This window comes from Miniopterus natalensis, chromosome 5, assembly GCF_054644295.1.
Source record: "Miniopterus natalensis isolate mMinNat1 chromosome 5, mMinNat1.hap1, whole genome shotgun sequence".
Taxonomy (NCBI): Eukaryota; Metazoa; Chordata; class Mammalia; order Chiroptera; family Miniopteridae; genus Miniopterus; species Miniopterus natalensis.
The window spans coordinates 56,872,384-56,885,706 of NC_142085.1; the positions used below are offsets into that span (position 1 = coordinate 56,872,384).

At 42.2% G+C, this 13,323-nt stretch overlaps 1 protein-coding gene across 1 annotated transcript in view; it reads left to right on the forward strand.

Annotated features, from left to right (window-relative positions):
• The first annotated feature begins 2,373 nt into the window (after positions 1-2,373).
• ARMC2 (armadillo repeat containing 2) overlaps positions 2,374-13,323 on the forward strand; it is an 81,737-nt gene continuing 70,787 nt past the window's right edge. The window contains exons 1-3 of the mRNA XM_016217563.2: positions 2,374-2,591; positions 3,016-3,088; positions 8,231-8,402. Coding sequence (XP_016073049.2) covers positions 2,374-2,591; positions 3,016-3,088; positions 8,231-8,402 — 463 coding nt within the window. The remainder of the gene's footprint in view (positions 2,592-3,015; positions 3,089-8,230; positions 8,403-13,323) is intronic.

The following is a 13,323-nucleotide window of genomic DNA, read 5'->3' on the forward strand; positions in this document are numbered from 1 at the left end:
AAGACTCTGTTCACCTCACAGAATTGCTGTGGGGGTTAAATGAGACGATGTAATTGAGAGTACTTAGTATAGTGCTTGGTATTAAAATAAATGTTTAACTAGCATTAGTGGCCCTTCTTGCCCAAGAGTGAAGATAGTATCTATTCCCATCTGTGTTCCCAGAGATCCAAGCAGAGGGCTTTGCACATAGGAAACAGTTAATCAGTTCTAGTTGAACGGATTTGTTCCAGCTGTCAGGAGAATTTCTGTAAAGTTAAAATTTCTGTGACACTATTGTGTAATACTTTACTATGAAGAGACAAGCTTTAAAACTCTGAGTAATTGTGTTTTTTTAAGTTTGGCAAAAAACATCTATTTAAGAATTTTTAATGTAACAAATAAAGAAAAAATCCCCTCCCTCAAAACCCACTTCTAACTCAGTTCACTTGTGTTATTAAACATTTCCATGTTTGATTTAGCTAATAATATATTAATTCTAATATAATAATAGATTAACTGTACAGATCTTACACTATTAAAACAATTCTTCACAATATACCGTTAAAATAAGATTTGGGGGGAAGAGAGAGAAAAGGTGAGAAAGTTGTGTTAGAATTTGTATTAAAAATTTAGAGACAAAACTTTTTAAGTCCATTATTTGCATTGTTTCCACCACTGTTTGATCAGTCTAAACTCCTGTATGCCCAAATAATTTACAGACTTCCTAGAATATGACGTCAGTAAATGTTCTTGCTTCGTTACTCTATGAAAGAGCATAGTTTTCAATGCAAACTAATACAGTGAGAGAGAACCTTAGTCAGAAGTGATGGTCCATTATTACTATCTAAAGTCCTTTCTCTCATCTTTATTAGGTTTGTCAGAGCACCTTTGGATATTGCTAGACTTATTAGTGACATGTGGGGCCAAGAGAGTCACAAACCTGATTTGGGTTCTGGAAGAAACTGGCTCATTGTACTGAAGCTTCTCTCATTAAGTGGTGTAATTTCTTACTGCAATGGGCCTTTCAAAAACAAACAAACCTGCCCTGGCCAGTGTGGCTCAGTTGGTTGGGCATTGTCATATGCACCAAAAGGTTACTGGTTCGATTCCTGGTCAGGTCACATACCTGGGTTGTGGGCTTCATCCCCATAGGGGGCATCCAAGGGGTAGGCAGGGGGCAGACGATCTATGTTTCTCTCTCTAGGTCCCTCTCCCTCTAAAAATCAATACAAATATTTTTAAAAGAAAACAAAAACTATCATGGCCACTTAAGTTAGATATTGTGCAAATGAATTTATATTATCATCCATCCAAAAATAATCTAGATGTATATTTAACACACTTTAAACATATTTTTAGTAATTATCATAGAATATTTTTTAATAAAGAGCCAATCATATCATATATTAGAAGTACAATGTATCAGGCCTGTCATATGTTCTGTTAGTTGTTTTAATTTGCATAGTAATTTTGGAGATCTTGCTTAACTTCTACATTAAAAATTCCTAGAATAGCATTGCTTATCTAGTTTTACCTCAACACCTGGCCTTTGCTTATGAAAGGAATGACATATTGTTTGTAGTTTTCATCATACTCTTCCTCAAAAACTCTTTGGGTGAGGCCTGGGTAGAAATGTTCTGGTTGTCTGTTGTTATGTAACAACTTAATGTATAAAATCATGATATAGTAAATCTTTGTCTAAGAAATCACCTATTGATTCTACTTATGAAATGGAGTCTTTTTAGCTTCCTTTGGCATGTCTCCGATTTTTTTCTTTGGCTAGATTATTCTAAAATTGGGCAGCTAAAACATATGAGTAATTTCTAGACCTCTGTCTCCCTAGAGATATAACACTTTCAGGGAATTAGTTTCTTTTTTTTTCTTTAATCATTATTTAGTGATTTCACTGAGTCATGATAACTGATGATTTTGCTGAGTCATCATAAGTGATTTCACTGAGTCTTGGTAATCTCTTTTCAAAGCCTAAACCCCAGTTTGATATTGTTTCCAGACCTAACTAGATTAAGATGATCCAGATTGCTAGTGCCCATAACTTTTTGTGGGAGAAAATACAGATGATACAGAAGACTAATCAAAGGAGAAAAGGCCAATCTTGGTGCTAGTCTAGTAGTAATCAGGCCAGTTGGGTCCCACGAAGACTGATTTGGCTGTGTTTCTGTGCCAGAAGTGGAATATGTTCCTGTAAACATCTTGAGGCATGCTGGCTGGGCTATTTATCATTTTTTCAAGTTTAATATAGAGCGATGGTTTAAGCATGTATGATGGGTTTAAGCACTCCTTTCTAAACTACTGGGTGAAAATAGTTGATATTTTGTCCCGTATATTTGTAGGGTGTGGTGTCTAGCCGAAGAACATTTTACTTTAAAAGAAAAGATGCTGTCTCCAAATGATAAAAAGTTAGAGAAGCTGGATCCGTTTTATCGACCTTCAGTGGCCAAGCAGAAGACCAGTGCAGAAATCATAAGTGAAGCACGAAATGCATTAAGAACAGTTGGGACCCAAAGACCATTCACACCACAGGAAAACCAAAGAAAGCTATTTGGACTTGCATCTTCAAGGACACCAGAAAATAGACCCCCTTCCTCCTTCAGGTATATGACATTCCCTTGCCTGTACATGTAAGCCACAAGTTGACATTTTCCCTTTGACTTCTGCTAATTATCTCTTGTATCTGTTCAGGATTCCCAAAGATAATTCCAGGCCTTGGGACCAAGAAGTTGGTTTGCAATGGTTAATAGTGGTTGTCATATCTACTTTATAAAAGCAATATGAATAAATCTTTAAAAATCATTATATATATTTCTTCTTTTCATTATTCAATATTTTTAATTCTCCTAAAGGCAATGAAAAGACTTATTAATAAGATGTTTTAAGTACTATAGTTTTTTTAAATTTCTTCTTCCTCAAGACTCATGCATTGAATGCTTTTGTTTTGGGCTAGAGTTAACTAATATATACTAGAAATAAAATAAATGATTCTTCACGAACTAACATTTCTGTTCCGTCTTGTGCTAGCCTCCATGCATCCAATTTTGAGTCTTCTGATTCCAGGCCCATTTCTGGTGCACGTCTCAGCCCACTAGAACTTGTGAGTACTTTATAATATCACGAGAGCTGTGAAATGGAATTGGTAAAAAATACTTGGAATCAGCACTTATGTATGCTAGGAAAATGATCACATAGACCTAAATGTACTATAATTTAATATGAAAGCAAATTCTTTCATACTTTTTCAAATATAATGTTTAGTATCTGATAAAACATTTCTATTTACCTACAGTTTAATAATAAAGAATTTTAGAAATACAGAGTAATCTGGCAAACAAAATGTTTCACAGTGTATTTTTTTAATTCAAAAAAGTTATGCATATATGTTTTATTTTTAATAGTTATATACAAGTAAATACATGTACAGAAAGAGTCAAAGCTTTGCTACTAAAACAGCTCCAGCAGGCTCCTGTCCTCGTATTCTTCATTCTCCCCTCCCCAGTGGCTCTCACTTTAAATTCTTCTGGCACATTTTTTTGTGTTTTTTTTTTTTCATACATATTTCTACATAACACAGCCTCTTGCTGCTCCCTGACTTAGGGGCTTGAGGAATTATCTGATGACTTCCCATTAAGGCAGCTGAAGGTTTAACTCTATCTTCCCAGGGCTCCTCACACCACGTTCACCCTTTCTGTCCCCAGTGCTACTCCCAAGGTAGATATGTCATAATTTTGGTTAGGTCCCTTTTCTCTGATCACATAAACCATGTTTGCAGCTGAGCCTTGGACCGGTAACGATTAATGCTGCTACTTCTGCCCTGCACCACTTCTGGTTTTCCCTGGCATTAATCATTGCCTTGCTCTTTAGGTTTTGTATTATTACTATTTCAAACCCAAACTCTTCCCCAGTGCTCTGAATGTCCTTCATATATTCAGGCACATGGGGTATTCCGATGATTCACCTCCTTGGAGAATTTTCCACCCTCTGTCGTGGACCACTTGCCCTGGGCATCTGGCACGCAGCTGGCTTCTCCCTCCTGTGCTGGGGGTCAGTTTCCTGTAGCCAAGGACCTCCTCTTTCTTGGTGGAGCACTCCCTCCAGTAACTTCTTGAGAAAGGTGTATGGGAAGTAAATTATTTGAGAACTTGAGTGCTTTTTTTTTTCTCTCTCTGGAAGAATGTAGGATTTTTCTTTGTTCCCAGCATTCTGAAATTTTATGGTAATGGGCCTTTGTGTTAGTGCATAATCTCCTGCCCTTCAGCTCTGGGAAATGCCCTTGAATTATTTTTATATGTCTTCCTCTCTTTTTTGTTCTGTTTGATGTTTCTGGAGCTTGTTATTGGGGTGTGGGATCCCCTGGACTGGCACTTTAATTTTCTTATTTTCTCTATTTTTTCTAGAAGAGATGTTATCTTCCAATCCTTTTATTGAGTTCATTTCTGCTATCATATTTTTAATTTCCAAAAGCTTCCCCCTCCCCTTTAAATTATTTTTTTTATATAGAGCATTCAGTTCTTGTTTCATGGCTGTAGTCTTTTATCTGCATATATTAATGATAGTTTTGATTTTTCCATTGTTTTCTTCTCCCTTTAAAATTTCTGTTGCATGTGTGTGCGTGCGTGTGTGTGTGGCTTAAACAACAGAAATTTATTTTCTCACAGTTCTGAAGACTGGAAGTGTGAGATGAGGTGGCAGCTGGGTTGATCACTTCTAAGGACTTTCTGCTGACTTGTGAATGGCCACCCTTCCCCATGTCTTCACATGGTCTTTTGTCTGTGTCGCTGCATTCTTCTGTTTGTTTGGGTCTCGTTTTTCATATCAGAGGCTCTCTTCGGACAGCTCATGCTGCTCGTTTGGCTGCCCTTATTTGAGAGTGGAAGCATGAACCCACAGGTGACACCTATCCGCACCACGTTTAGGGGGTGGGGTCTGGCTGGGTGTGTTGTTCATGAAACTCCCCGAGACAGTGCCTGTAGGGCTTTCCTCCTGGGCTACTTAATTTCCTGTGGAAGTATCTGCTGAGCTCTGGCTGGGGTAAAGGCTGGCTCTAACTTCCAGGGGCCTAGAGGAAGAAGGCAGGAATGCCTGCCGCCCAGCAGTTAAAGGCTCCATTAGTGCCCACACTCACTCAAAGTGCCCCGACCCTCACCGGTGCCTGCTGAGCCCCATTCAGAGCCCCTGTTTTACCTCTTGAGAGAGCAAACCTCCCATTTACTCCTGGGTTCAGTAGCCTGATTATGAAGAGCTGGGAGGGAAAGAGTTACACAGGCTTGCAGCCAGCCCTTCCTATTTTAGGTACCCCCTCCCTTATGCCCCTGATCCTACAAGTACCAGTGACACCAATTCCTAGACTTTTATGGAATCGGAGTGTCAGTCAAGCTGCTTCTCAATTTTTGTTACTGTACATATGTGTGCTTGAGTGTGTTTGTTTTTGGTGGACTATATGTGTGTGTGTTCTGTTGCTTTACAAATTAAATCATAGCAACTTTCTGGGGTGGGATGTCATAGACTCCCTTTTTCAGCCTCCACGTAGACTAGGGGAGACCCCACCTTCCCCTCTGGTGATCCCCAGGACCCATGCCAGAAATCGGTGAGGCCCAGGAGGAGAGTCTCGGCCAGCCAGATCCCTTAAATGTTCTAGGAGTTTCGTCTTCTTTAGGTGGTTCTATGAAAATAGTCTTTCAGTCTTCAATAGGCTCTAGCAGTTTTATCAACCAGAATAAATCTTAAATCCTGACTTTCTGGTGTCGGTGATTATACTCAAGTCCCTGGTTAGTGTCATGACACAAAACATGAGGGAGGGAAGGCGCTCAAGTGAAGATTGAAACTTACTTGAAATATTCTCTGAATCCCAAAATGACACGAATTGTGTAAGAAAATCTTTTTTACTGTTTTGCCTCATAAACACCACTTTGCTCCACAAGATGGAAGGCCGTTTGTAGAACCTGGCATGACAGAAATTGATGGCTTGTTTCGTCGTTTTCCCTCAAAGAATTAAAAATGCTTTCCGTGTATCAGTTTATATTTTAAGTAGTACAGTAAGATATATGTTTAAATGGGATCAGTAGTTCAGTAAAGGTCAGTCGTAAACTGGAACTCATTTTTCATTACGCAAACAGTGGCTAAGTTTGCAGGAGAAAAGGAATAGCTTCTATCAGGGAGCAGCTAGGAGCCTTCCTCTTGCCACCCAGAGGTAACTCAGCAACTCTCTTTTGGGTAAAAATTAGTTTTGCAAAACTGTATTTTCCTTTTTTAATAAGATCTTTTATTTAGTACCCAAATCATTTATACCAGTGAAGACCTTTGTGAAGGAAAACATTTGCCTCATGTTTACTATTATTTGGCAGACTTCTCCATCGTTGTTTCACATTCAAGGTGCCCGCAGAGTGCGCACATCTTGAGATAAGAAAACTTCATATCTACATTCAATATTGAGATTATCCTGATGTATCCAGTCTTCCAGAATTTCACCCAGACCACTTCTTTTACTGTTTTATACTCTTAGCTTTTTTTGTTGCTATTAGCTTTATGGCCCCAGTCACATTCTAATGAATATTTTGCAACACATTAGAGAGAATAAAAAGTAAAGTGATTATTTATGAGACAAACATAGCAGAATTTATACAGACAAATGAATGTTGTCTCCTTCAGAACAGACGTGAATTCTCTGAATTCAGGATCTTTTTCCCGGCAAGGTTGTGTCACAGGCTAAGGCCTTGGCTTTGAGGCTTAAAAGTAACTTGGAACCTAATTCGGTAAATAAAAAGTGAGTCACTCACATAGGGAAGGGAGCTAGCATTTCTTGAGCCTCCATAACAGGAATTGTATAGAGGAATTATATGTCAGTGTCCCTGCAAGAAGGGGACTGCTGCCTCCGTCTGATAGCTGGGCAAGTTCAGAGAAGTAAGTGACCCACCCAAGCTCACATAACTAGTAAGTGGATTCCACTCCAGATCAGGTTGATTCCAAAGTCATTTACTCTTCTTCTATATTATGCTAATTATTTTATTGACCATTTTCCCGTGTTTAGAAGAATGTGTCTCTAAAGTCATAACTAATTTTTTATGTGACTCATGAACCGATTTCAGATGCAATTGAACAAGAGGGTATAAAAAATACTTTGAGTATACCTGAAACTAATATAAAATAATATTGAATGTGAACTGTAATTGAACAGGAAAACAAAAACATAATTTGAAAAGTGTGATCATTATTGAAATAAGCAACTTCCTGCAAGGAGAACTTTAATATAGATGCCAGTGTTGTCTTAATGTATATGAGAAAATGTGTGTTTAAAATTCTGTCATATATGGTAGATGACTTCACCCATTTTTCCAAATGATCTGACTTGAATCTCACACTGGATTTTTTAAAAATTTGTTGATTAACCTGTCGGATTGAGAGTCATGCCTTTTACATGTTATATAAGTGACTTGAGGAACTTGTTCTTTCACAAATAATCATGCTAACGTTGGAGGGAGGAAGGATCAACCCCCAGGCAACGCTTAAGGTGGGAGGTAAAGGTATCCTTGAGGTTCTGGCCCTGGGTCAGAGGCCACTGCCACCTGGAGGTTAGACCAGAGGGTGCTCTGGGTGGCACAGTGCTTGGTGCAGGTATTTTTAAAAGTCTTTAAGGAATTGGAATTTTGCCAGTAATGTTTCTTTTCTAAGGATATCAGCACAGAATTCTGGCGATATGGAAAATAACACACATTTTTATCATAAGTCCAAGATGACTTCTTGCTCTTATATTTTGTGACTTTAAATTATTTTTAAAAAATTTTATATCATTAAAAAGTAATTCGTGGAGTCCAAAATGTATAATGGTAATATTTATATTCCACACAGCTCTTGACAGACATAGGTGCCTAATAAGTGTTTTCTGAGCTACACTGAACACAAAAATTTGCAAAGCATGTTGAATATACTCTACCAAGTTTTTTAGTCACTTACACAGATATCCATTTGCTAGCATAGGTAAACTGTTTTTGTTTTATTTTTTTAATATGCTAGGAAGGACAGTAGAGTATTTAATACAATATATTTGACAAAAACAATGAAAGTGCTTTATCTATATAGTATATTAAGTAAGATGGGCCAATGAGACGTAGAGTTCAGGGGCTGGATGAAGCCAGACGGAAAGCCCTGTCTGTGCTCCTCTGGAGTGTCAGGCCAGCCCCAGGGTGCTAGTCCTATCTGAGATACAGAAACTCATGCCATCGTTTAATAAATCTCTTTCCAGAAACCGAAGGCTCCGGCATCTCCCACCACAGAGGAAGGTCCCTGCCTTGCCTTTCCTAAGCCCCCCGCGGACCCCGCAAAGATCAGAAGAAGAAGCAGTGCCCGGGCTCGCTTGTTCAGGGCGGCCTCCCAGGGCACCCTCCTGCCCGACAGGACCCTTCCTCCCGCTGAGCGTAAGGCCAAGTAGCAGTTTTTAAAACTCGGGGGCAGCCGCGTCTCTGAATTTGCACACAAAAGCTATTTTTATATAATTTTTTCAAACCCTGCATGATTTTTACATTAACTAAGACTTAGTTGATATTGTGCAAAAGGCTGGGTAAGAAATATTGTTCATATATTTTTCTGGGTGTTTAAAAAGAATACCTAAATATCATAGTTTTCAAAAAATGTTACTTGGTAGAAAAATAATATTAGGATAAGTATTTTCTAATGAATGGGTTTATCAATATCAGATAAATGGTTTTCATATAAGAGTTTAAGATGTTAATTTCATTATGAAATGTGAATGGTGAGAAGAAGGCAGCCGTGTAGAAACCTGTGAGCAAGTGCCGCACCGAAGGGGCGGCAAGGCCGAGGTGGGAGCGGGCTCCGGGGTGGAGGACCTGAAGGCCAGTGTGGCTGGAAGGGGGCTCACCCAGGGAAGGTGGAGGGAGCTGAGGCTAAGGGCCACGCAGGGCCAGGCTGGGGAAATGGCTTGGCCTTTCTTCTGCTTGCAGCGCAGGGCAGGGTTTGAGCAGGGGAGAAACAACCTCCAGCTTCTGTTTCTCAGCCATAGCTGCACGGTACAACCACCTGAGCAGCTCTCGAATGCTCCGCACCGGGGCCCCCTGTCAGACCAGTTCATCAGAAAGGATTGGTCCCTGCAGGAGCGAAGTCCTCCACAAGGTGGGGGGGGGATCTGGGGCCAAGGTTGGGGCTGAGGTGAGGCTTAGACAGGAACAGGATCACTTCTTATACACAGGGCGGCAGGGCTGGCGGGGGAGTTACTAAACGGCCGCTCATCAGCCGGTTTTGCCATTCATGTCTCTGTGAAGGTGACCGAAGAGGTGGATGTGTCACCCACCAGCCTCGTCTTCTGTGCTTCCCACATGGCTTAGCGCCTCCCCTCCTGGGCTGCCTGGCCCTTGGCCACAGCACCCAGTTGTGCTCTGGGAGGTGCCAGGGCGGTGTCATTTCCCAGCAGTGAGGCCATCTTCACGCCTCCAAGTGGCACAGTAGTGGCACCAAAGCATGTCTTTGTTGAGATTCTTTCATCTACCGTGTTTGTAGTTACCCTACTTTACCAATTCCACCATCCCTGAGGTCTGTGTCAGCACTCAGAGAGCAATGACAGTAAAAAGTCGTTGTCATTTTAAAAGCGCATGTTACCCAATTAAAACATTTATTTTAGCGCTCTAGCCTTGCAATCATTGTCATTTGCACAGGAGCTCCCTGGGCTTGTCTCAGAGTCCCTGTTGTTTAGAGAAGGTATTCTTTATTGGGTAATTGTAAAAGCAACCATGTGCGTGGGGACGGAATTGTGTTCCTCCCTTTGGTGTGAGGTCACTTGCAGCTGACACTGCAGGGCTAGGGGTGTGGTGACAGGCTTGGAATTTCTGATTTAAGCAAATGAAAAGGAAGAGGTGTGTGTAGTCATCGTCATAGGACCAGCAGTTTAATTGCTCCGTGTTCTAGCTAGGGTTTTTGGCTGGAGGGGGCAGTGTTGCTAACATCTCCCCTGTTACGCAGTCTCCACACTCTCACCCATCCCTGTCATCTGTGCCGTCACCAAACTTTCCGCAGGCTTCCTAGATGGGCTTTCTAAGTACTTCTTGGGTTCGCATTCCCCTTTCCCACCTCTGCCTCATTGCCTCTACCACCTTCCAGCCCGCCCGTCGTGCTCCACTCTCACCCTCTGCGGGGGCTGCAAGTAGGTCAACACAAGGACGCTCAGCCCCCGGAGCAGCCAGCAGAGCCTGGGGAAGCCAAGCTCCCAGCCACACATGGCTGTGAGCAGTGGCCTTGTCCCTTTATCGTAATGGACCATGAGAAATCATTTTCTGTGTGTGTCATAGGGGACAAGAGGTCAGGAAGCAAACAAAAATGAGATTACATCATCATCTTGCTAAAAACCCTTCAGAGGGCCCCCTGTGGCTAAAGGAGTGTTTGCCAAACTGAGTTCCAGGGAACTTTCAGCAAAATATTAATAGCTTTTCCTTGGATAAAGGGCTCAGTGCTGAAATAAGTCTGCCTACTTTCCCTCCCTCTTGGAGAGCTGCGATACACATGAGCATATCTAAAGGGTTGGTAAAGCCATCTGGGAAAGAAACCTGTTTGATTTTAACTCAGCCCAGCAATTCACAAATCTACTTGGCGGTGGAATCTGTTTTTTGGGGAACACAGTTTGGGAACACTGACCTAGCACAGAAGTTGGCAAACTTTTTCTGTAAAGGGCCAGAGAGTAAATATTTTAGACCTCGTAGGCCATACAGTCTCTGTGCTACCTACTCAGCTCTGCCATTATAGCAGGAAAGCAACCACAGGCTGATTCATGGCCACTAAAATTTGAATTTCCTATGACTATCATGTTACAAAATATGTTTTTTCTTTTGATTTTTACCCTCAACCATTTAAAAATATAAAAACCATTCTTGGTTTGCAGGCTATACTAAAATGGGAGGCAGGTCAGAGTTGGTAGTAGCTTGCTGACTCCTGGCCCAGGGGTGAAGCCTCTACTCCTTGCAACATGACAGCTGTGATCTGGCCCCAGCCTAACTCTCCCTCGCCCGCCCTACCCCACGGCCTGTGCACCAGCAACATGGAACTCGTTGCATTTCCCCACGCCTACCCACCCACCCTGCTGTTTCAAGCCTCATGCAGGACCTGCTCTATAATTTGTTGGACCTAGTGCAAAATGAGAATGCGGAGCTCTATGTTCAAACATTATTCAGAATTTCAAGATGGCAACAGCAAAGCATGAAAGCAGTGTGGGGCCCTTCTCAGCAGGGCCCTGCTCGACCGTCCGGCTTGTAGACACATGAGGCTGGCTGGGACTCAAGGCTTTTTCCCCTTCTTCTCAGAACTCTTTTCTGCCCCCTGTTAACTCTTCAAAATACTTTGCAGGTTCCACCTCCTCTGTGACTCCCTGACCAAATCCCAACCCCTCAGGACTCCCTGTTCACTCTGTCATCCTTACCTGTTCGGACCACTGCACTGCTCTGTACCGCATTTCTCTCTTTACCCATGTCTGCTTCTCTCCCCCCTACTGGATCAGAGACTTCAGTAGGTAAAGAGGTTTTCTCTATTTGTAGCCTGAGAGCCTAAAACAAGGCCTAGTATATAGTAGGTGCTAAAGAAATATCTGTGAAGTGGAGCTGTTGCTGCATGGTAATTCTACTGGTTGTAGAGTCCTTTTGAAGATTACCCCTGATCCATTACAAAGTCAGTACAAAATCAGTACAGTGTGCTGCAGAGGTTCGCCAGGGAGACACAGAGCATTGTTGCTTGTGCTCAGTTTAATGGTGGCACCCCATCAGGAGTAGGAGCGAGCCCCAGGGCCACTCTTCACTGCAGTAGTGACTGCTGAGCTCACCCTAGTAGATTGTGAAGATAAAGGGGCTGCAGCTCCTTCACCTGTGAGTGTGGGTGTGTTTCCCCATCTAGAACAGTGGCCCCATGAGGGCGGGGACTTCTCATCCATCGCTGGACCACCATTCCCTGGAGCAGCACCTGGCCCACAGCAGTGGGTGCTCAATAAATATTCATGGAGTGAATGAGTGAAAGAAACAAGTGCTAAAATATAGGCACAGGCTAAAGATGCTTTGTAACCTACAACAAAATATGTGCTTTGTAATTCAGTAGTAAAAATATTTACGGCAGCATGGTGCTGGGGAGAGAGCCCTGGACCAGCAGTCAGGATTCTTGAGTTCCATTAATGACAGTAACTTCTAGGTTTTGAGCGTGCTAGCACCATGTAAGTCCATATCATTTAGTTCTTACCACATCCCCAAGAGGTGGGGACTATTGAGGAAGGTGAGAGAAAAGTTGAGTGGCCTGCCCAGGTCACACAGCCTATACTTGATCCCAAGTCTGCTGAAACACAAAGCATGTTCTTCCCACTGCCCAGTCTTGCTCTCCTCAGACTTCCTTTGTGACCTCAACCTAGTCACCTAACCTTCTGGGTTCTCAATTTTCTCATCTGAAAAATGAAGGTTAGACTAGCCAGCCTCTCGGGTTTCTTTCAGCTTTAAAATTCAGTGTTTTGGAAGCAAGGAGTTTGGTCGGAGGAGTAGACTTGGTTTTGTTGGTGGTTTTTATTGGTTTGTTGGTTCAAGTGCAGTAAAGGAAACCTTGAGTCATTTTGGAAAAGCTTTCAAAATAGTATTTTTCTATATGAAGCTTGTCCCTCCTTCCCCTTTGAAAAAATATTATATCACAGAGTAGAGTAGAGTAGCAGCATCACGGATAAGCTATTCCCGATGTGAATTGCTGATAAAGGAGCAGTGTTGTATTAGGAGCCTAAGGTTTTGCAGCCATAAGCAAGGTGGATGTGTCAGTTCAGAGATGGGGCATCTTTTTGCAACTCTGTGTTACTCCCCTTCAGAAAGCCTTATACAGTAGGGTTTCGGTGACTCCTCCGCTCATCACCTAGCAATGGTCTGCTAGCCTCAGCGACCCAGCCCCTGCCCCTCTGATCACCTCTACTCCCCTTGTCCCCGTCACACACTCCACTCCCGCTGTTCCTGGAGCGCGTCAGGCACACTCCTGCCTTCGGGCCTCTGTATCTGTCCCCTGGAAGTACTGTCCCTCAGGGTCTGATGGCCAGGGTCCCTCAACTATGTCCACCCTGTTCAAAATTGCTCCCTGCCCCCATTCCCAGTCCGTTTTACCCTTCTCTACTCTTCTACTTTTGCTTTTTTCCACAGCACTTCCTATCTTGTTTACCTTCTTTATTATGGGGCATTACTTATTGTCCATTTACGCCTACTCGGATGTAAGCCCTATGAGGTCAGGGGTCTTTGTTTTATCACTCATGCGTCCTAAGTGCCTATGACAGTGCCTGACTCTAGGGAGGTGCTCAATAAGTAGTTTTTAAATCGACAATTACTAACATGA